This window comes from Apteryx mantelli, chromosome 3 (assembly GCF_036417845.1).
Source record: "Apteryx mantelli isolate bAptMan1 chromosome 3, bAptMan1.hap1, whole genome shotgun sequence".
Taxonomy (NCBI): domain Eukaryota; kingdom Metazoa; phylum Chordata; class Aves; order Apterygiformes; family Apterygidae; genus Apteryx; species Apteryx mantelli.
In genome coordinates this window covers 59,204,224-59,225,247 of record NC_089980.1, presented here as the reverse complement: position 1 = coordinate 59,225,247, position 21,024 = coordinate 59,204,224, and the positions used below count along the sequence as shown (strand labels likewise).

General features: G+C 39.6%; 1 protein-coding gene across 3 annotated transcripts in view; it reads left to right on the top strand.

Moving 5' to 3' along the window:
• The window catches only part of CEP43 (centrosomal protein 43), a 29,665-nt gene extending 19,365 nt beyond the window's left edge, over window positions 1–10,300 (top strand). For 2 of the 3 annotated variants that reach the window (XM_067293496.1, XM_067293495.1), the window contains 6 exons: window positions 2,160–2,377; window positions 4,704–4,813; window positions 5,364–5,432; window positions 6,201–6,240; window positions 6,891–6,984; window positions 7,451–9,054. In XM_067293496.1, the coding sequence (XP_067149597.1) occupies window positions 2,160–2,377; window positions 4,704–4,813; window positions 5,364–5,432; window positions 6,201–6,240; window positions 6,891–6,984; window positions 7,451–7,525 (606 nt within the window). In that variant the 3' untranslated portion in view covers window positions 7,526–9,054. Of the gene's footprint in view, window positions 1–2,159; window positions 2,378–4,703; window positions 4,814–5,363; window positions 5,433–6,200; window positions 6,241–6,890; window positions 6,985–7,450; window positions 9,055–10,261 lie in introns of those variants that run through there. The other variant, XR_010883728.1, reaches the window with a different exon arrangement.
• Window positions 10,301–21,024: the final 10,724 nt, after the last annotated feature.

The window sequence follows — 21,024 nt, the reverse complement described above, 5'->3', positions numbered from 1 at the left end:
TACTCCTTTAAGAATAAGTAGTGGATATCTTGAACTGAAAAACTGTTGTCCAGTTCACTAGTTCCTTCTCTCCTGGGCAGCAGGATGGGAGAATATGCTGCCCATGTAACATACTTGTACTAAAAATAACACAGAAGGAGGAAATTGCAACCAGTCCTGACTGGCGCAAGATGCAAGTTATTTGAACAGTATAGACTTTCTGAATGAAACTTGAGATTCTCTGGCAGTTTTCCAACAAGTCTGTGAGCTAAGCTGGCCCCTTGCTGTGGCTCTGCAACCAACAGATGTAATGTAGAAGGGAGCACGCAAGGAGAGATCAAGACCACAGCTCTTGGGAGCAGCATAGTTATATTTCTCTAAGTGCATGTGTGAAACCACACTTTCATTTATCTTACTAACAGCACCAGGCTGAAACTCAAAGGTAGGCATATTTTTCTTTGAACCCTTAGCCATGGTTAACCAATCACTACAATTTGAAAGCAGTCATTTTACATTAGCACAGCTTTAAGGTATATGAGTTCAAGCAAAGACTAACTTGTGCTTTCAGTTTCTCAGAGCAGATAGCAGCAGCTCACTCCTTCCAGGGCCCAGAACAGAAAAGAGACTGCCACTGCTGTTCTACACCAGTCAGCATATCCCTGAGCATTTCATTTTCTGACAACAATTCTGTTCCTTTAGGGTAGGGAATTAAAATATTGTTGTATCTACCACTTATAAATACTCTTTTTCTTTCCCTGGAAGAACTGAGCTGCTGCCAGCAATTAAATGTGGTTCTGTGACTTGTGACTGAGGTAAAATGACATTGGTAGGCCTCTTTGAACTTTTATGGCATATGGTTTGAAAAACTTGCTTTGGTCTTTGGAACGAAAGATGATGACTGATAAAGAAATACATGGATCAGTTCAATGTATATATTGGTTATCTCGATTAAACAATACTGTTATTAGTTTTCTTTCATAATTGCTGCTGTTCTTGGTGCACAAAAATGAGTTTGTGAAATAAATCTTTTCACTGGCTTAATTTTAAACAATGTGGGAGAAGATAATATTGTCTTACTGTTTGTTAGTTAGCAATATGCTGCTGTTCAAAAATCAAAAATCCATTTTGTCACAACAATTTGATTATCTAGTTAACTGTTCTTCTTTGGGCCACAAGGTTTTATAGAGATACGACATATACAGCTCAAGATATACAAGTTATATAACTTGATCATAAAGTTAGGATATAGAATAGTCCTTACAAGCATGGTATCTGTAGGACTGAGCCATAAGCATGTTACTTAAAAAGTATGTAACTTTCAGTGTTTGCATCCTGCTTGTGTGGTTTGTTATTTTTAATATTTGGAGGGAAAAAGTGCAATTAATTGCAGTCTTCTGATGCTCACCACTTAGAACCTAATATTACATTGCAGAGATTCCCACTGAGTTGTGATCTTCATTCAGAGATGCTCTTGAGAAGCAGCAGGTCTATCAAAAAACTAAAAACCATTGTATGATTCTCTGTGGCTTAGTGCATTTTAAACCATCTCAAATATGCAATTAACAATTGTAGTCTTACTAAAATTGAACTAATGTTAGTTTTTTTCACATGAAATTGAAGGTATTTTTTTGAAGGTACATTGAATGAATTCAAGTTAGTGGCTTTTGGATGGGTTTAAATTGGTTTCTGTTGAAGACGGTTTTAACTTAACTGACAGTATTTGTTTATAGAGGAATCACAAAATACCACTAATAAATAATGTTGTTAATACATTCCACACATTGTGTAACTTTCAGACTATTAAAAGTATAGGAGGCAAGAATCAGAGCTTGTATGTAAATTTTTTTTGACTGGCCGCTTTCGTAATAGAGCTGATCTAGCTAGCACAGCTATGCAGGGGATGGCGAAATAACTTTCAAAGGACAATAGCAACAACAAACAATACTTCCTTTGTAAAGTGACAAAACGTTTTTCTTTTGTGTGATTCCTGATTAGCACACAGAAGTACTAATAAAATTGAAATGCTAACTTTAAAAAAAAAATGGTGGTGTGTATATATATATGCTGTGTGTTCACACTACTGCTTACAGTATTTTAAGAAATAGAACAGTTTATGTGGGTTTTATTCAAGAGAAATTACTTTTTCTTTTCAGTGAGGGTTTTTTCTGTATTTGTTTAAGGTTGCTGAAACCACTCAAAGTGATACAAGCGTCTCATCGGGGGAAGCAACCAAAAGTAGCATTCATTTTCTGCCTAATGAAACAAAGTTAGATCCTCAACTACAAAACAAAGACTTAAATACCAAAGAAAAAAGTGATCCAGGTGTGGATGAGGATGATGCAGAGGGAGATTCTTTTTTTGATGATCCCATACCCAAACCAGAAAGAACTTATGGCTGGTAAGTAACCTGGATACTCCAGTTAATGTGTACCATGTGTGACAAGCCTGCATCTTTTCACAGTGCGTCAGTTGAACTGTATAATGTCCCCAGCCTGTTCTTTGGTGGAAAGAACAGGTCTGAGGTGCAAACTCCTGTGTTTCTTTCTGCAGCAGAGCTGCAGTTGTGGTCAGTACTAAAGGAAGTGGAAAAATGGGAGGGATGGGGCTTTAAATATATGCATGATTTTGTAAGGAACACAAAAAATTTGGCTAACACGTACATACTGGCTTCATAGACTAAAAGCATAAGGAAAGCTTTTCCTCACAAGTGAGGATTTCCACTTCACATTGCAGCAACTTTTGTGTGCAGTTGTATTATTTGTAGTTCATTTTTGGTTGGATGTATATAAAGAGCAGAATGTGGGGTTTTTGTCTTTTCAAAGAGCAGTGATTTTCTGTGGAAAATACTGTGTATTGCAAATAACCCTACTATGGTAGGGTTTTTTTTTTTTTTTTTTTTTTTTTTTTTTTTTTTTTTTCCGGGGGGAGAGGGGTATTAGAAATGTCAGGATTAAAGTTGCATCTGTGAGTACATTTAATCCTACTTATTCAAGAGCTCAGTTAACCAAAATCTAACCATTATAGTAATTGGTTGTGTTACTATATAATAGGATTAAATGATAGTTGGGAATATTGAAAATCTAGTTATTGAATTTTAAACTGAAAACTCTTAAAGGAGTTCAGTTCTTCAGATACTGTATCTGAGATTGTTGTGGAATTAAAAAAAAAAAAGTTACTTCAAATTATTATATTTTGTCCTGCAAGTTCATCTTGTTTTTTGAGGGTGTGTGGTTTTTTGTTTTTTTTGTTTTTTTTTTTTTTTTTTTTTTTTAAACCGATGTAGCTGGTGCAGGTCAGGTGGTAGAAGCAGAAAAGGCCAAATAATAACTTTTGAATAATAGTATCTACTAATTTCTTATTGCTCAAGCATTTTCATATGACAACAGAAATGCACTTTTGAACCAGATAAACTGCATTTCTTTAATGCCTATTTAAAAAGACCCAATCCAAGAAAAAGATTCCTAAATACTCAGTAAAATAAGGCTTTTCTTAATCCAGAATCTCCCTGACAGAAAAAGTCATTTCCAAATTGTATGTATGTATGTAGTCCCAGTCTATAAATTAGTAGGCATGTACCTCATAATGTGATTGGGATATAGAGGTTATAGCAACCCTCCTTCCCCCCCGCCCCGAATATGTAAATATTCATGGTTTGCTGAATATGTAAATAGTAAATGAGCTAGCAACTAATTGTAACTGAGCTGTCCCTGCTGAGCCTTTTGTTTATACCCTCCTGGCATCTTCTCTAGAGGAGAAGGACAACAGATTCTCCAGGTGAATCCCTTTATGCTGTGTTGTGCTGGTGGCCCGAGTCTCAGGGGATGAGCAGATAGAAGAGGTGCCAGCATCACTTGGTTCACAAAAGGGTGAATTCCTTGTGGACAGTTTTGTCCCTTCTTGTAAGAAGGGCATAAAGGAGCAGACGGTTATCGAGGAAAGAATAAGAGATGACCCTAGCTCTGCCTTTCCCCTTGTTCTCTGACCTGTTGTTCAAAAATTTTAAAGTATTGTAATACATGATAGATTTTTCTTGATGAGCGATTCAAATGATATTGCCTATTACTAATAGGAACACAATCACAATAACAAAGAGTTCTGATAATACTGAATGTGAAAATCCTGATTTTTTTTTTTTTAAAAGTGTTTCTTCATCCTTTATTTGCAAGTAGTATTTGAACTTGATGTTTTAAATGTGTGAATGGAATAGATGGTAGCCAAGTGAACCTTAACAGATGGTGATGAGGTCAATCTTGCTATAATTTTGAGAGGTATTTTCATTTTGTGGACTGAAGGCTCTTAGGGCTAATAGGTTTGTCAGACAAAAATCTTTTAATTGTAAAACAAACTGCTTAAAAATGCATTTTTATCTGAATCTTTCTTCTTTTGGCTGCATTTACAAGTGGGGATAATAAAAGGCCCCCTAATTTAAACAAACAAACATTAAAAAAAGGTGGTGCTGAAGAAGGTGCAGGAGCTCTGTCTGAAAGAAGGCAGGCAGAAGTCTTTGCATATGTGAATTTCTTATTGAATGTCTTGCTTCACACTTTTGCCAGCAAACTACCAATTATTTTTTAGATTGCAGAATGAATAGTCCTTTTCACTTGCTTTTATTACTGCAAAAATTGCTGTCTAGTTTCATGACATTTTTATGAATACTAGAAAAGAAATTTACTATATATTTTGAAGATCTGCAGAGTATTTATTTATTTGTTGGTTTGTTTTAGGAAAACTGAATCCAATAAAGCAGGAGGTTTAGCATCTCTTTCTGATGCACCGCCTTTAAAAAGTGGGCTAAGCTCCCTGACTGGCGCACCTTTGCTAAAGGAGCCTGATGGTAAGTTTTCACATACAGTTTGACAAGTGCAGGGAATGAGCTACACGTTCAGATATAACTGTGATAAGTAGCCTGTATTTGGCCCTCTTCTGGTTGTGATGTGCTTTGCAATAATGCATTTTTCACTTAGTGATGACATACTGATTTTTGATACAATATGCATATGGCTGGGGTATCTTATGTTCTGCAGTATCAAATATTTATCTATACTGTTTTTCTGAAAAGCAGTTTTTGGAAGTATAAAATTTTACTTTTTTTTAATGACATTAACTTAGTCTTTTTTTTATTATTACCCTACATTGTTTGTGCAAGTTCTTCAGGGATATTTACTTCTGTGTTGTAAAACCTGATCTTGAATACACTCGGGGAGATTGTTCCTGTTTGTTACTTATGTCTTTAAATGTTGGCATAATTTAGACCTGAAAATGGAGTATAATATTACCATACTATATTATAAAATTATGTAGGGTTATGTATGTTTAGGTAGGGTCTTACTATCAAAGAGTCACAAGCCAATTTTCTGGTATAAATACTTTTTGTTTTGTTACAGATTTGAATAGAAACTCTGTTTTGAAAGACCTGCGGTTAGTGAATGCAAAACTCGGATCTCTAGAATTAGGCAAGTAACTACTAAACACGAGTAAGCTCTGATATTTTTAACTGGAAGTTCCAGCCCAGCTTCTCAGAGGAATCTGAGAAACTGAAATGTCCTTATTGAGCTAAAATCTTTAGCTTTTACTTCTGTCACTCTAGCTGACATTGTGAGACTTAGTGGAGTTAAAGAGCAAAATCCAGTCTAGAGAAATATAAATGAATACATGGCAGCCAGAACTGTGGAGTTTTGTGTGCAGATTATTGTTTTATACATACAGCAAAAATTCAATTCATTCCATGCATATGTTTGTTAGTATCAAGTGATATATTGTTGTCTAGGTATCTAAGAAAGAGATGGGATTTTTTTTATTTTTTAAGTTGCATGAAAGGTAGCCAGACAAGTCTTACTATTTTTCAGTGGCATACCTATTTGCCTTTCCCAGACTTTGAAAGTTGTCTCATAAGTTTTAGCAGCAGCATGATGATGTTGTAATGTCAGAAGTATCAACTCTGTCTCAAAATAGAGTTGCCGAGTATTTAAACCTTGTCTTCAGCAACGGAACCAACCTACTGAAAGTATATGTTGAATTTCAGAACAGTTTAACTATGCAAAAGAGATTGAGATTAACTAATATCAAACATAAATTCAGTTCCTCTTCCTAAAGCACAAGTAATTTAATCTACTACCAGCTATTGCTGTCCATCAAACTCTATATTTTGGTGCAGGAATAGATTCTCTTGCATTTCCTGAAAATAAAACTTGCTTGATTAACACCTTTTAAAAATTATTTAGGAAATGGAGATGAAGACGAGTATGCTGATGACTTCAACAGGTAAGAGAGGGATAATATTGCAGTAGTGTACTATATCATAGATTATAAGCATATACTGGCATATTTGAATTATTTCATAATATTTCAGCTAGTCACTGTTGCTAGACTCTGTCAGCATCTCTAGACTACTTTAAACTTTGGTTTGTTAGTTAATACAAATAGTTACAATTTTAAAAAAAATAGATTGCTTTTGTCTGGGTGGTAATGAGTTCCTTAAAAACCTGGTATTAATTTTTAGATGCTGAAAAGTTGTTGCCTTTTTAAGGAAGTTGTTTTTTTTTTCTCTGAATCATACACTTAACAATGTTTTAACATTTTAATCAATGCTATTAGACAGTGAATGTGGTCTATGTCGAATTATTCAAAATATACAAAATAAAGCATCATGACTAGTCAGTAATAAAATATTGAAGAGCCTCATCGTTAGAATGTATTTGTGCTGTAAACTTCAGGATTAGGGCCTAAATAAGTATTGATTATGGCTTTCTCTAGGCAAAAGGTCCTTGATTGTTGTGGGCTTTTTAAAGATTACTTCGTATTTAACTTGCTAGGTAGTCAAATCCAATGTCCAGTATAGATATATGAAATGAATTCTTGTATGTTGGAAAAGAAAGTCCTATTTCTACCTTTATGCTTTTCTTTCCCATTAGTACTAGTCATCGCTCAGAAAAAAGTGATATCAGTATTGGTGAAGAAATAGATGAAATTTCTGTGGAAACAGAAGACTTAAATGCCAGTGATAAAGTATGATTCTTAAAATTGTATTGATGTTCTTCTGATCTTATGTTGTGTTTGGGGGTTTTTTTGTTTTTGTTTTGTTTGGGTTTTTTTTTTTAAGCCTTCTGTGAATAAATACGCCATTATATAATACATGTATCCAAGGCACTTATCATATGTTCTGCGTTTTTATACCCAGTATTCCCATTAAGTTAGATACTGTACTGATTTAAAATACAAGAATTGCTCTGTAAGACAGTCCTCTGTCTCTTTCTAGGCATATAAAATGAATTTGAGAGAGGTTTAGTATTCAACATGTGAATGTCTCATCCCTATATCTCAAGATCTGTCTAAGCACCTCTTGAAGGAGCTGACATCCCTCTGAAAGATAGGGTTTTAAGGCCAAAAGGATGGGGTGCTTTTTGTAGGATTATATAGAGTAATGCTTACTGTTTCTATTACTTCTGAATTTGTAATTTCATTTATTTTCCAGCTTGAAGACATCACACAAGACCTTACCATTTCTCAGTTAAGTGATGTTGCAGATTATCTAGAAGATGTGGCATAGAGTTGGACAGCAAAAATGTTTCACTGTATTGGATTGGAAGACTCTTGTGGATTGCTAATTTTAGACAATCATTTTTTGCTGGAATGTCCACTCCCTATTTGTGCCTTGTGTTTCAAAAAGACTGTCGGTGGAGAGGGCTTTCAGATATTCTTAACAAGAACTAAATGAAACAGTGTGTTCCCATTTGAGTCTAATATCAGAATTATTTTTTTCATTTGATTCAGCCAAACTTTTCACAGCAGGAGTTGGATTTTCCCAGTAGAATGTCCATTGCTGGCAGTGGGCATAATAATCCAGTCTATAAGAGAACATCTACACAGAAGCATGTGGCTTTATAATGAACTTACACTGTTATTGTAACAGTCTGCATTGTTTTTAAAGATAACCAAAGCAAGAACCTTCAGAGGTAGTGCTTCAACTTACACTTCTGTTAACTCAATTTTGTCAAGGCAGCATGAATTACATAATTTATGGTAAATCTAGCCAGAGTACTTAATCGCTCCAGACTTACTTGAAACTGCTGTTTTTCAGAATTTTCTGAAAGTCAGATTTCTTTTTTTTTAAAGGCATATCAAGTTGAGAGCATCTAAACTCACAAATCTGTTCAGAGGAGCTGAATTTCATATTAGTCTTAACTCTGAATATTCTTGTTTAAATATGTTTGTCAGACCATGGATGTTAAGACCTAAGCTGTTTTTATGTATGATAATGTCATCAATGTTAACAGTTGTTAAATCGTAAGAAGTAATTCTGTAAGGATCCACAAATTATTAATGCACAGCATTAAAAACAGGACAAAAACCCAAGAAGATTTAGTTAGTGATTTGTGGAGCTTTTATTATTGAGGGCTCTTCATTTGCTGTTGGCTCACTTTCATTCTTTAAAATCCTTGTTATGTAAAAATGAGCGCCAAAAAGTGTGAAACCACTAACCTTCTGTTTTTCAGACTCTGACTACTGTACAGATTTAAATCCGAATATTTAAAAATACCATACCGAAGACATTATGCACACTAAGTTCTAGCTAAGAGCAGATTTTTCTATTTTCATTATGCTCTTGAAAAACAGGGTCAGTAATGGAAACACTGACAGTTCCTTAACGATACTGTTGTGCATGGCTCTGCTATAATATATAGGTCATGGACATTTGTAATACTGAAACAAGACTTCAAAATGAGCACTTTCTGAACATTGTAAACACATTCGTTGGAAAATATACATGTAAGTGAATATAAATAACTTGATCACTTTTTTAGGCTTTGTAATTTTGTTTCAGGAAAACTGTTAGCCGCTCATCAATGTCCGTCTCAGAAGTAGCACGCTAAACTAAAGCCATTGGTTAAGCATATAGAAGAGCTGTTACTAGCACTGGACGCAGACTTGGATCTTTTTTGCACTGGGCCAGCAGGCATGGAGCAGTGCTGGAAAGTTATGTTGTACAGTACATAGATCATTTGAAAGGAGAGAGGAAACGTGTGCCTTTTATTTATGTGCACCCCAAAATAGCCAGTAAAAAGCAACAAAGTATTACTCATGGTGTTAACTTCTTACTTTGCGCCATATTGTAGCAGCTGAACACAGAGATTTTTTTTTTCTCACCCCGTAAATCTATGTGCCATAGACTTCAAATAGCAAAAATCTTGTAACTTATGATACACCTTGTGTATAAATTCCTTAAGTGCAGGAGAACCTGTGCCTCAAGGTATTATATGTAAGTTTGTTTTGTTTTGATTTTTAAGGAGAGTGACAGCATGTCTGAAGGACATTAGCTTCCACTTGAGCATTTGAGAACAATTGCATTTATGACATTACACTTCTAAGGTGGATGAAACAATATAGAGACAGCCCTATTTGCATTTTACATGTCTCTGGGAAAATATGATGTTCCATTACCTGTTAGCTGTATGATTTGTGGCAGTTTATTATACCAAAAGAAGATAACTTTATTAAATGATACCTAATTGCATTTGAAGATGTGGCCTTTTAAATAACTGGTTAGATATTTTAAGTGTTAACATGACTTTTGTTAACAGCAAAGTGTTGTTCTCTTACCTTGGGGGTTAATTGGAGACCTTGCACTTAGGCTCTAATTTAAGCAAACACCAAAAAGTTGTAAGTCTCCATACTGTTTATCCTGTGGGCTTTTACTCAATTGTGTATAATAGTTCAAACTGCAAAATAAAGCTACTCTGCTGGCTAAATTGTATTTTTGAGACTCCTTGAATTGAAAGTCTTAAGGGTTAGGAAATGCAGGAAGCCCTGTGGGTTCTGAGGGTTTTCTTTAAGTGTGTTTTTTCAGAGTTAGCGCAGACTGATTGTGCATATTTGGAGTGGTTAAGCCCAAAGGATTCTGCAATTCTTGATGTTGATTCATTCAGTCTCGTCTTAGTCAGACTTTATAGGGTTCCAGGTATCAGTCTAAGTTGCCAGATATTTTATGAGTCAACAGAGGAAGAAAAACAAAATCCTATCTTGACTGGCAGAATTTGTTGTTTGCTGTGTTAGTTCAGCTGAGTTACTTAAACATGACTGAAAAGCTAAGTCCTCTTGAAAGTGTGATTTGCTGTACATCTCATACCATACTGCTTGGTATTCTAGATTAGGCTCATCCCTAAAGGACCTAATGCATTGAAAACCCAACCTCATTTGTCAGTTAGAACAGGACTCTAGTTCTTAATCCACAGATGGGAATGTTCCTGTTTAACTGTTCTTCTGTGTTGGTTCTCTCTTTTCCCAGGCCTCTTTGTGGACAGAGAAGGAAGCAGCTGAGAAAGGCATTTATGACTGGTCTGTGCAGTTTTGTAGCAGTTAGATCTGTTTAGAAGCATGTTTTCTTAAACACTCAGACTTTGCAATTTGTGTAACTTGTTTTTTTTTTACTCCTGTAAATTTTGAAGGACTATGCTATTGCTGACAGTAGCATTCTATTAATATGGTTGTGGTGAGGCTGAAGAGTTATAAAAATGGTGCCTGTCGGGGGGGTGTGGGGGGGGGGGGGTTGTGTGTGTGGCGGGGTGTTTGTAGTGGAGTTGCTAGCTTCCACTCTTTCTCTAGCAACAACTAGACCTGCTAGACATTTATGCTGACTAGAATCCTAAATTGAGAACAGATTAACAAAAAACTTTTAGAAAGACTTGCCAAACTGTAGCCATTCTTGCTAGGCAGGTCTCCTAGTGCTTCCCAAAGCAATGTAGGTTGTATTTAGACTATATATCTAGCTTTTCAGAAAGCTTAAAGAACACTTATACCTGTGAAGGGTGAATGAGGTGATGATGATAAAAAAGTAAGGGGTGTTTTTTCTGTGGGTTTTTTTATTTTATTTTATTTTGTTTTAAGCATAGTAATTGTCACTGAAGAAATGCTTTCTACAATGTCCAGCCTTCTCTCTAGGAGAGAAGACATCCCTGGTTATTTCTGCTCAGTTATAGATAGAGCTAACTTAGACAATGCTAAAAACAGAAGTTTAGGCAGTAGGAATTTTATATTAGCAAGATGACTGCAGTGTTTAATGTTCATTTCTGAAATGCCAGACATAGCATGTATCTTTTTGGTAGGTCTTTTTGACGTTTTCCTTGTAAGCTAGGGCCAAGCAAGAAATCTTAATTGAATCATGAGAGATGCAGTTCTGGTTGATTTGTAAGTGATCTCATTCATCTTGAAGCAAAATTTCCTACAGACTAACTATAATGCAGTATTGCAGAAAAGTAATTTGAGGCATGACTGTCTTTGATTTCTACAAAAAAAGGAACTTGGGTATTCAAGGTCAATGAGTTACCCAGAATCTGAACCTCTGAGAGAACTGCAGTGAACATTGAAAGTGCCAATTCCTTAGTTCACGTATCATGAACAGTTCTAAATTCTCCTATTTAAAAAGGAAAAAAAGCCCAGTGGCTTTTATAATTGCTGTTTTCATGAGTGCCAAGGTACTAAAAGTTGTTAGAGCTGTGATTTTAATACAGAAGAAAAGGAAAAGTACTTTTAGTTGTCCTTGCATGCACAATGTTGTTTGAGTATGTTTGTAGTGTGTTAAAGTCAATTACAGCTTTAAACTTTCTGTAGAACTTTTTTCCAAATCATTTACTCTTTTAAGCATATTTCAGAGGGCAAAATAAGCACATGACTTTCTGTTTAAAAAAGTGCTGTGAATTATTCTCCCCCAGGCCTTGAGATGAATGATCTCAGTAGCTAAGTCAGTGTGGCATTGAATGTGTCTTTCAGGAGTAAGATCACCAATAAATCAATAGCAAGTTTTTAGGTAGGGAAAGAAGATGGAAGGGGTTTTTTTTGTTGTTGTTTTTTTGTTGTGTTTTTTTTGTTTGTTTGCTAGTGCAGTCTTCAAGCATTGTAGAGTAGCTGGGGAGCAGTACAGAGATCACAGCAAACATGAGCATATAATTAAGATTACTTTGGGGGACATTTGCTTTGTTGAATGAACTGTGTTGGCTGCTCTTCGTGTTGTGTTTTTTCATCTTTCAAAGTGTGTGTGTCATGCAGGCTAGAGGAACAAAAGTTTTAAAAGCTCATCAAAAAAGCTTTTTAAAGCTTTGTAAGCACAGTGCAGGAGAAAGGATGCAGACCTGATGCTCATGAGGTGAATGAACTGCAGCTGGGAACCAAAAGGCAATGTGAGGAGTTGCATGTTGAGCAGGAAATCTAATGGGGACGAAGCAGGTGTGTCAGGCTCCTGCTTCCTGTTCTGAGCAGGAAGGAGCCTGCCTGCGGGGACCCCGCATTCATGAGGTGGGAGAACCACAACCAGGAACCGAGAGACTCTGAGAAGCTGCCTGCTGAGTAGGGAGGAGCAGAGCAGACTTGTGTTCAACTTCCTATGTGACACCTAGGAAGCACTGTGACCAGGATGTGCCTGCAGGAATAAAGGAGTTAAAGGGGAATGAGGGTGAACAGGGAGGCCAGAGGCAGTGCTTGAAACTGGTAGAGTTGGCACAGTTTTGAGGGTGACATGCCACAGGACACAGTGGCATGTCACCACTCTGGACTGGCCAGAGTCCAGATTCCACCACCCTGGCATGTTGGAGACTTCAGCCCAGACAGAACCCAGGGGAGGATGTGGCTGTACAGATCTGAGGCTGCAGGGAGGGCCTGTAGCTCCTCCCAGATTTTGGGGGTGATAGCAGGAGGTGTGCTCTGGTCAGATTACTGAGCTACCAGGGGAAGCAGAATGGATGGCATCAGGGAGGGCCAACAGGAAGGCAAAGGTACTTTGTGGGCACTGCCGGAGCAAGAACCCAAGTCCCACATTGCCTCTGGTCACCCCCTCCTTCCATGCAATGCTTAAGCAGGGAGAGGCCTGGGATTCTCATGACAGCAGAAGCTGGAAGCTTGTGACTTCTGGCAGCAAGAAAGCTTTTTCCCCAACTGCAGATATTTACTTGGAGAACTGTAGGGCTCTGGCAACAGGACAGAGGGAGTAAGTTCTGTTGGGGGATGCATCTAGCCAAGCTGTTGGAGCCAAAGCTACTTAAAGAAAATAATAGGTAACGATCAGGAACTTCTTTCTGCAGGGGATGAATGCATCTACTTGTCAATAAGACCTTGCTGCTTGCCTGAGCCTGTATCTAGTATGTTGTAGAGAGATTGCAGAGGCTTACCTGTCTGTCAGACTACTACACTTTGCTCACCTGCATGGGGGCACAAGTGATAGTGCCAAAGGAGACCTGGAGTGGCTCTAGGGTAACTGCAGGACTCTGGAGTCTTGGAATAAACAGGAGGAACAGGAAGTCTGTGCAGTCAAAGCTATGCCATCACTGGGATGGCAGAGGCATGGTGAACTAACCTGCACTATTGGGAGTGCTATGATGGACGGATACAAGCTTGATAGGCAGGAAAGAAAAACTGGGCGTTTCAGAAAGAAGTAGTTTGAATGTGCAGAGCATAAATGGAATAGAGTAAGTGACAGGCCTGTCAAGAGCTTATGATCAGGATTAAGGCAAAGCCAACAAAGAGGATATTGTGGTGAGCACCTGCCACAGACTAACTGGTCAAGAAAAGAAAAAGGATGAAGCCTTCTTTCAAAAATTTGAAGAAGCCTCCTGATTGCAGGCCATCATTTTCATGGGGATTTTTAACCATTCCGGATCTGCATGAAGAGCAACATGGTAGGAAACAAGCCAGGAGGCTTCTGGAGTGTGCCAGGGCCAATTTATTTTGACTTGAGTGCTAGGCAGGATGTTTTGGGGGGTGTGTAGGGGGTGGTGGTGCTGTCAATCTGCTAGTCGGGGAATAAAGAACAGATGCAATAGTCGGTGACAACTTTGACAGAGCTAAAGATACTGAGGGAAGTGAGGAAGACAAGTAGTAATGACCCTGAAATTCAGGCGAGTAGACCTCAGCTTTTTCAGGGATCTGCTTGGCAGGATCCTGTGGATGGTTGCCCTGAGGGGCAGAGAGGCCAGGAAGGCTGGTTGCTTTTCAAGGACATTTGTCCCTATGAGCTCAAATGTTAAAAAGAAGTGTATGGAAGGTGGAAGTGGGGATGGGCTACAAAGGACAACTATAGAAATTCTGCACAGGCATACAGGGATGATATTAGGGAGGCCAAAGTTTTGCTAGAGTTGAAAGTAGCAAGGGATGTGAAGGCAGCAAGAAGGACTCCTGCAAACAGGATGTTGGCAAAAGGAAGATGAAAGAAAATGTGGGCCTGATACTGAATGGGGTGGGGGTCCTAGTGATGAAAAGACTGAGGTACTGTCTCTTCTTTACCTCTGTCTTTACTAGCAAGGTCTGCTGTCAGACTTCTTTAAAATGTTGTGGTGAACAGGGGAGGCTCCTGATGACTGGAAAAAGGAAATTGTCACCTCTGGCTTTTTTAAAAATGGTAAAAAAGAGGATCCACAGAGCAGTCAGCCTTGCCTCAATCCTTGGCAAACTTCACGCAAGTCCTCATGAAAGCTATTTCTAGGCACGTGAAAGACAATAAGGTGACTAAGGACAGCCAGCATGGGTTTATGAATGGCAAATTGTGCCTGACAAACCTGATTGCTGTCTTTCATGAGATGATTGGCTCTGGGAATTGCAGTGGGTGTCATTTGCTTTGACTTTAGCAAGGTATTCAACACAATCTCTATGTAACCGAACTGTGGAGTTATGGACTACAGAATGGGCAAGAAAGTTGCTTAACATCTGGTTCAAATGGTAATAGTCAGTGGGTTAAAATCCAACTGGTGACCAGTTAGAAGTGGCATTTCTCAGGGGCCAGTATTGGGCAGGTACTGTTTTACGTCTTCATCAGCAAACTGCATGATAGGATGGACTGCACCCTCATCACATTTGCAGATGGCATCAATGGGGGACAGCAGCTGATGATATGCTGGAGCATAGGAATGCTGTTCAGAGGGACCTTGACAGGCTGGAGAAACGGGCCAGCTGGAATACATCAAGGGTGAATGCAAAGTTCTGCACCTGAGACAGACTAACCCCATTCAGGCTGGGGCCAACAGGGTAAAAAGCAGCTTTGCAGAAAAGATGGTCAAGTCCTCTTGCAGCAGTGCAAGCCAATCACACACGGGGCTACATTAGAAAGATTGTAGCCAGCAGGCTGAGGGAAGTAGTTATTTCCCCTACACCCTTCTTACTTGTGGGACCATATCTGGAGTATTGAGTTCAGTTTGGACTCCCAGTACATGAGATGTCAACAAAGTGGAAGGAGCCCAGGGGCCATAGAGCAGTGATGGGGCTGGAGCATGTGATCTCTGGAGGGCAGGTAAAGGGGAGTTAAACTGCAGTCTTCCACACCTAAGGGGGGACTATAGGGAACACAGACCCAGACTCTTTTTCAGAAGTGCCGAGTGAAAGGACAACTAGCCAACAGTCAAATTGTGCGAAGAGAAATTCATTACATACATGGAGAAAGTGGTCCAGGACTGGAGCAGGTGCCCGGAGAAGTGAATTCACCATCCTTGGAGGCTTCCAAAACTCAACTGGACAGGCTCCAAGCAACCTGATCTGGCTTTGAAGTTAGTCCTGTTTTGAGCACAAGGCTGCATTAGAGATCTACAGAGGGCCCTTTCAAACAAAACTATTCCATGATTCTACAACAATGAACTTTTATATGGAAGATCAGTTACTGTGGTGATAGACTCAATTTGGCTGCCTTGTTGTGCAGGCAGACTATCTTATTTGCATATAGAAACTGTTCTGCTACCTGGTTTATCTATGCAGATGTTCCTGTATATGCTAACTGTGCTGCTGAGAAAGGCCATCATTTTCAAAAATAGTAGTTTAATGTTGATCCTAGTATGAAGTTCTTAACCTTCTAAGAGATTCAAGCACAGAAAACTTGAATTTAGAGCATAATTGGATGGTATACTGTGCAGGTAACTGCAGCTGATCCTTACGGTTTGTTTTTAAACATAGATCTAAGATTTCTAAAAGTTGTTTTTCAGTTACTTAGCAGCTTTAATTGTTTTGTTTCAAATGCTCTAATGCTATTGGGAAACCACAACAGATACTAGGTAGTAAAATCAGGTCATTTGCAGTTCCCCTGTAAAAGTATCACGTTTCTTCATCACAAGAAGAGGTGTTTCAGTTTTTGCTCTGAAGTGGAAAAACTTCCACCTCCTGCTCACAACACTGTATTTTGGTTGACAAATGTCCTTCAGGGCATGCTGCAAGATGTGTTATTGGGAAAGGCATGGAGTGTGGCAGAGCAGCGTTTCCAGTTATGTTTGTGGCATGGGTGATTGTCAGTCTCTTTTAAACTGAAATTCATGTTATCTGTTTTAGGTATATAATTTAGGTGGTTTGTGTTAGGTTATGTGATTAAAAGGTCATCTTCACAAACATAAAGGGGCACAGAGGAACAAGGTAATCCTCGCAGGTCCTGCTGAGACTACCTGGGGCTACTCTGATCCTGCAGCTGCCCTTCCTGAGGAGTGGGACTGTAAGACTCAGTTAACTGGATCCACATAGACCTCCAAGCCCCTTAGAAGGTACCTTGCAGTACCAAGTCTTCTGCTCCAGGAGCACAGCCCACCCTGGAGGTGAAACAGACTGTGAAGTGCTCTGCAATGAGAGAAGATGGTGCAGTGTCCTCTAGCTTTACTTTCATGTGGGGGAAATGTTAGGTTATGTGACTAGAGACTCACCTCCATGAGCACAAAGGAGTGATGGTGGGCAGGGGAACCCTAAAACCGAACCAACACCACTGGAGCCCCCTGCCCTGGCTCCTCCTGGGGCTGTTGTGGGGGAGCCGTCAGTCTGCAGTTCCCCGGATTGCCTCACAGCCTGAGGGGGGTGACTGCCTATGGGGGTGTGGGACTCGTGATGGGATGCAGGAGAAGAGCATTTGGGGATTGCACAGGACTTGTCGTGGGATGTTTAAGGGAAGGACCAAAAGGGAGGGATCAAGGTGGTTTGGGGAGGAACAAGTGTGGGAAAACAGAAGAAAGAGGTGATAAGAGGGGCCAGTCATGTGTAAACAGGCTGCTGGCCAGTACGCTTGTCTGGCCATGCCCTGCACCTGGTCAGCCACCGCCTGCCCTGTCTTCTTATTAAACTCCATTTCTGTTCTCCTGGGTGAAGGTGCTCTCTGTTCTGGGTGCATGTGTGTGCATGGAGGTCTACATGCAGCAACTGGAGTCGGCCCACGAGTCACAGGGGCCAATGTGCCTGTGGTGCCAGCACCTGGCGAGACTGCAGCGTGTGCATGCTGTGTGTGGGGGGGTGCCAGTGCGTAACTGCTAGCGATTACCGAGCTCAGCGAGCCAGGTAATAGGATAAGAGGCTTGGGAGCCAGGTATTGGAGTGGCCATAAGTCTGGGCCAGAGAGACCAGAGGGTCTGAGAGTGGGTTACTGGAGAGACCAGGAGGTCTGGGGGCCAGTACTGGTAAGGCCATAGGTCTGGACCGCTAAGGGAGAGACCTGTTTGTGTGTGTTGCTGTGCATGAGGCAATTGAGAGTCCAGGGGCCTGCTACTGCATAGGATGAGTGTCTGTGGCCTGTTACTCCATGGAGTGAGTGTGGGTGTGTAAGAGAGAGAGAAAGAAAGAGAAAGTGTAGGTCTGTGTACCAGCAACTGAGGTGGGCTGCAGGCCTCAGGGGCTCGTATGCCCAGATGGCAGCAACTGGATATACCAGGGGGACACAGCTGCTAGCTAGACTGAGTGTCTAAGGACAGCTACTGGAGGGATCCATACTGTGTGTGTGTGTTTTCCACTAACAAGTTTTCATCCTGATCAGCCAGAGAGGGAACAGGATCAGGCGGTTGGAGCTGTTTGTGTTTGGGTGAGTGCTGTGTTTTCTGCCTGTTGATCTATGTGGCTGGCCATGTGCATATGTATATACATATCATGTCCACCTGTGTGTGCCTCTTGGGAATACATACTCAGTCTCACAACTGGCTGGCCTTGGGAACATGGTACTGTGGCAGTCTTGCTTCTATTGGGCTACTGGATTCAGCAACCCCTTATAGTTTGCCCTTCTCCAGAGATACCTGCCCCTCTGCTGTGCCTTCAACTACTCCAGCTAAGGGTCAATTAACTCCCCCCTTCCCCAGGTTTTTCTTAATAGCTCAGGTTTTCAGCTAGGTACATGTTGTAAGGCCCCTTGCTGCACAGCCCCATGGATGTGAGGGCTCATGCAGGGAGGCAGTGGGGAGCCCTTTTGGCCTTATCCCACTTGTGTGTGTATGATGCTCAAAAGGGATAGGAGAAGCATGTAGTGATGGATCTAGCTGGTGACTTTTGACTAGCATTTACAATTAGATCCCTAAAGCAGATACAGTGAGTGCTTTCATCCTATCTCAGTTAGATGTAAACACAGCACCAAAACTTTCTGATTGCTTTAGAAATCTACTATGCATAAGTGATTTTTAACCCCTTTCTAAATATGAATAAAGACCTCAAAATTAGTCTAAATGATTTGGGGTCGTGAATGAATTGAGGATGTATTTAGGCCAGATTTTGAGGCATATCTTTCCTTGAAATCCATGTGATAATTCCCTATATGAGAAATTAATCTTGCAGTTCTACAGAGCTAGCCTTTAACCTAAAATTATTCTGGCAATAGTTGTGAGAAAAGGCACCTTTATACTGTTTAATGGCTCTCATGAGTGACTGATATACCAATTGATGTTTTCTTCATCTTTCAGCTGCAAAGTAGGCAAGCTATGCTCTGTTCATTAAAAGAAAACTGATAAAATTTGAAAGACAACTAGTTTGAAAAATTCTTAGCAAACTGAGAAGGTATTATAACATGTTCTGGTTTTCAAAGAAGAAAGCAATCCTGGAGATTACTATTATGTACAGTTAAACTTTATAGCTTAAAACATTAATAGGAGAAATATGAAATTTCGAAAAACTCTTTAAGGAGTAAATTGTAGATTTATAAATAATGGGTATTGCAATAAAAAAGCAAATCCCCACCCCCTAGCTAATGTAAGTGTAGCCCTGCAAAATTAGTGTTTCTCAGTCACAGGCAGTTAGTATACTTAATGTGACATTTTAAAATAAGTACCTGAATTAGAAACTGGTAAACAAAACTATGAGAAAGTGAATTTTGAACAGGTTTTAGGATTGCATAGCCTTTTAAGGTATGGTTACAGATACCAAAAGTAGGCTTTACACGCTGACATTAGAAATCCAAGGGTCCTGGAGAAATATGAGAAGCCTTCTTATGGAACTTCCATGAAAGGAAAATTAAAGTTCATGAATACCTCCTCTTCCCCTAGTTTCAGATTTTAATAAGTGTGTGCTAATTTGATGCTACTTAATTTGAAGGAGTTGCAAGTGCCAGTCAAAAAAAAAAAAAAAGAATGCAGTGAGAGGATAGGTCTCATCTAATTGGAGAAGCTAGTATAGAATAAACTAGCATGATGTTAATGCACAGTAGCTCTTCTGCACTAATTTCTTGCATGAATGTTCTTGTTTTGCATTATATATCAAAATGCATTAAGCTAAACTGAAAAGACACATTGACAAGCCCAGAGAGGTACTAAAAATGTGGGCAGAAATGAATGCCAAGTACCATTTTGAAAAAACTCAAGCTAATCCAGTTTATACAAAGCAAAAAAAAATTCAAGCATGTGCCCATTAATTGGAAGAGACTAGTCTGGAGAACAATGAAGCTGAAAAGGCAATGGGTGGTAGTAGAGAGCAAGTTATGTAGAACTGTTTGAAACAAAGTGCCAACAGCAAGTACATGAGAGACATGGCTTGGTGCAGGAAACTTGCCTTACATTGCTGAAAGGCCAGTTGAAGTTCTGTGTTCATTTCTCTGTAGTATGTTGCCATGTTCTTGACAGTTAATCAGATACTGTCTTGCAATTTACAGAAGTGAGCAGCAGATGCAGGGATTAATCTGAGTAAAAACAGAGGGGGGAAAAAAGATGAAAAATCAGTCAGCAGCACATTAGAGATCAACTGGGAGGAGTACTCTTATTTTTGAAGCAGAAAGTCAATATCCCATTTGGAAACAAAAATTTAAGAGGTGGACTTTATATTTGGCTATGACCTAGTATTATAGGGAACATGCTAGAAAATATACTGGTTGGGAAAAGATGATGAATGCAGCCACTAAGATGGACTGCATGATCCTGTAGCTCTCATACATTGTTTTTTGTGTAACAGAAATACTTGGTAACCCAACAGTTCTCAGGGCTAGGGGAGCACAAAGGGGGTACAGCTCATTTGCAGTGCAAACAATGAAAAGAGCAGTTCTGCCCGTGAAACACACTGTTTTTAGGGGCAGCTACATAAACGTTGCTTAGTCCCCTCACCCTGGTTAACGGGGGGAGCAGAACCTCAGAGGGCCTCTTCCTGCGCTGTGGTATGTTCACCACCACAGACAGCAATAACCAGCTCCGCCCTAGCTCTGGGCTTCAGCTGTACAGAACGGCTCAGGTTTGGGTGCACTTTAGAAGGAGGCACCTGGGAGAGTGGGCTGTTTGTTTCTTTCAATACCTTGCTTTGTGCAGGAGGTGTATCGTACCCCTTTAGTTAAGAATAGCATTTAAGGTCCAGTTCAGATTTAAGGCCAAATGAAAGTTATAAAACAAAATGCCTCTGAGGCATATGGGGGAGAAAAGCCATGTGTCTCATTCAACGTTCCCTCTATATCCAGCACTGATCACTTCCCTCCTTCACAGCAAGGACTTTGTACCAAAGGATCAAATCTCTGCAGCACAGCTACAAACCTGAAAGTAAAATGAGGTCACAAATATAGGCCAATTACCCATGCATCACGGAACAGGAAATCTTGCAGAACAGTTTTTCTTTTCATTTGCTCATCTCCCACTGTGGTTTGCTCTTGTGGTCTCTGAATAAAAAAAGGATGTATCCTAACTCACACTGCTGTATAACAACATGGTTACTGATCACCAAGGATTTGATGGTCACTGGAAGCAAACCAAAGACTGTGCGGTAGCACTGTCTTTTGCAGTGCCTAGCATCTATTCATTCTGTTGTCACTAATGTGCTTCTGCTCCGGTTGACTGTTTTTTGGTTTTTGGTTTTTTTGCAGGTAGAGCTGATTCTGCTAGGGAA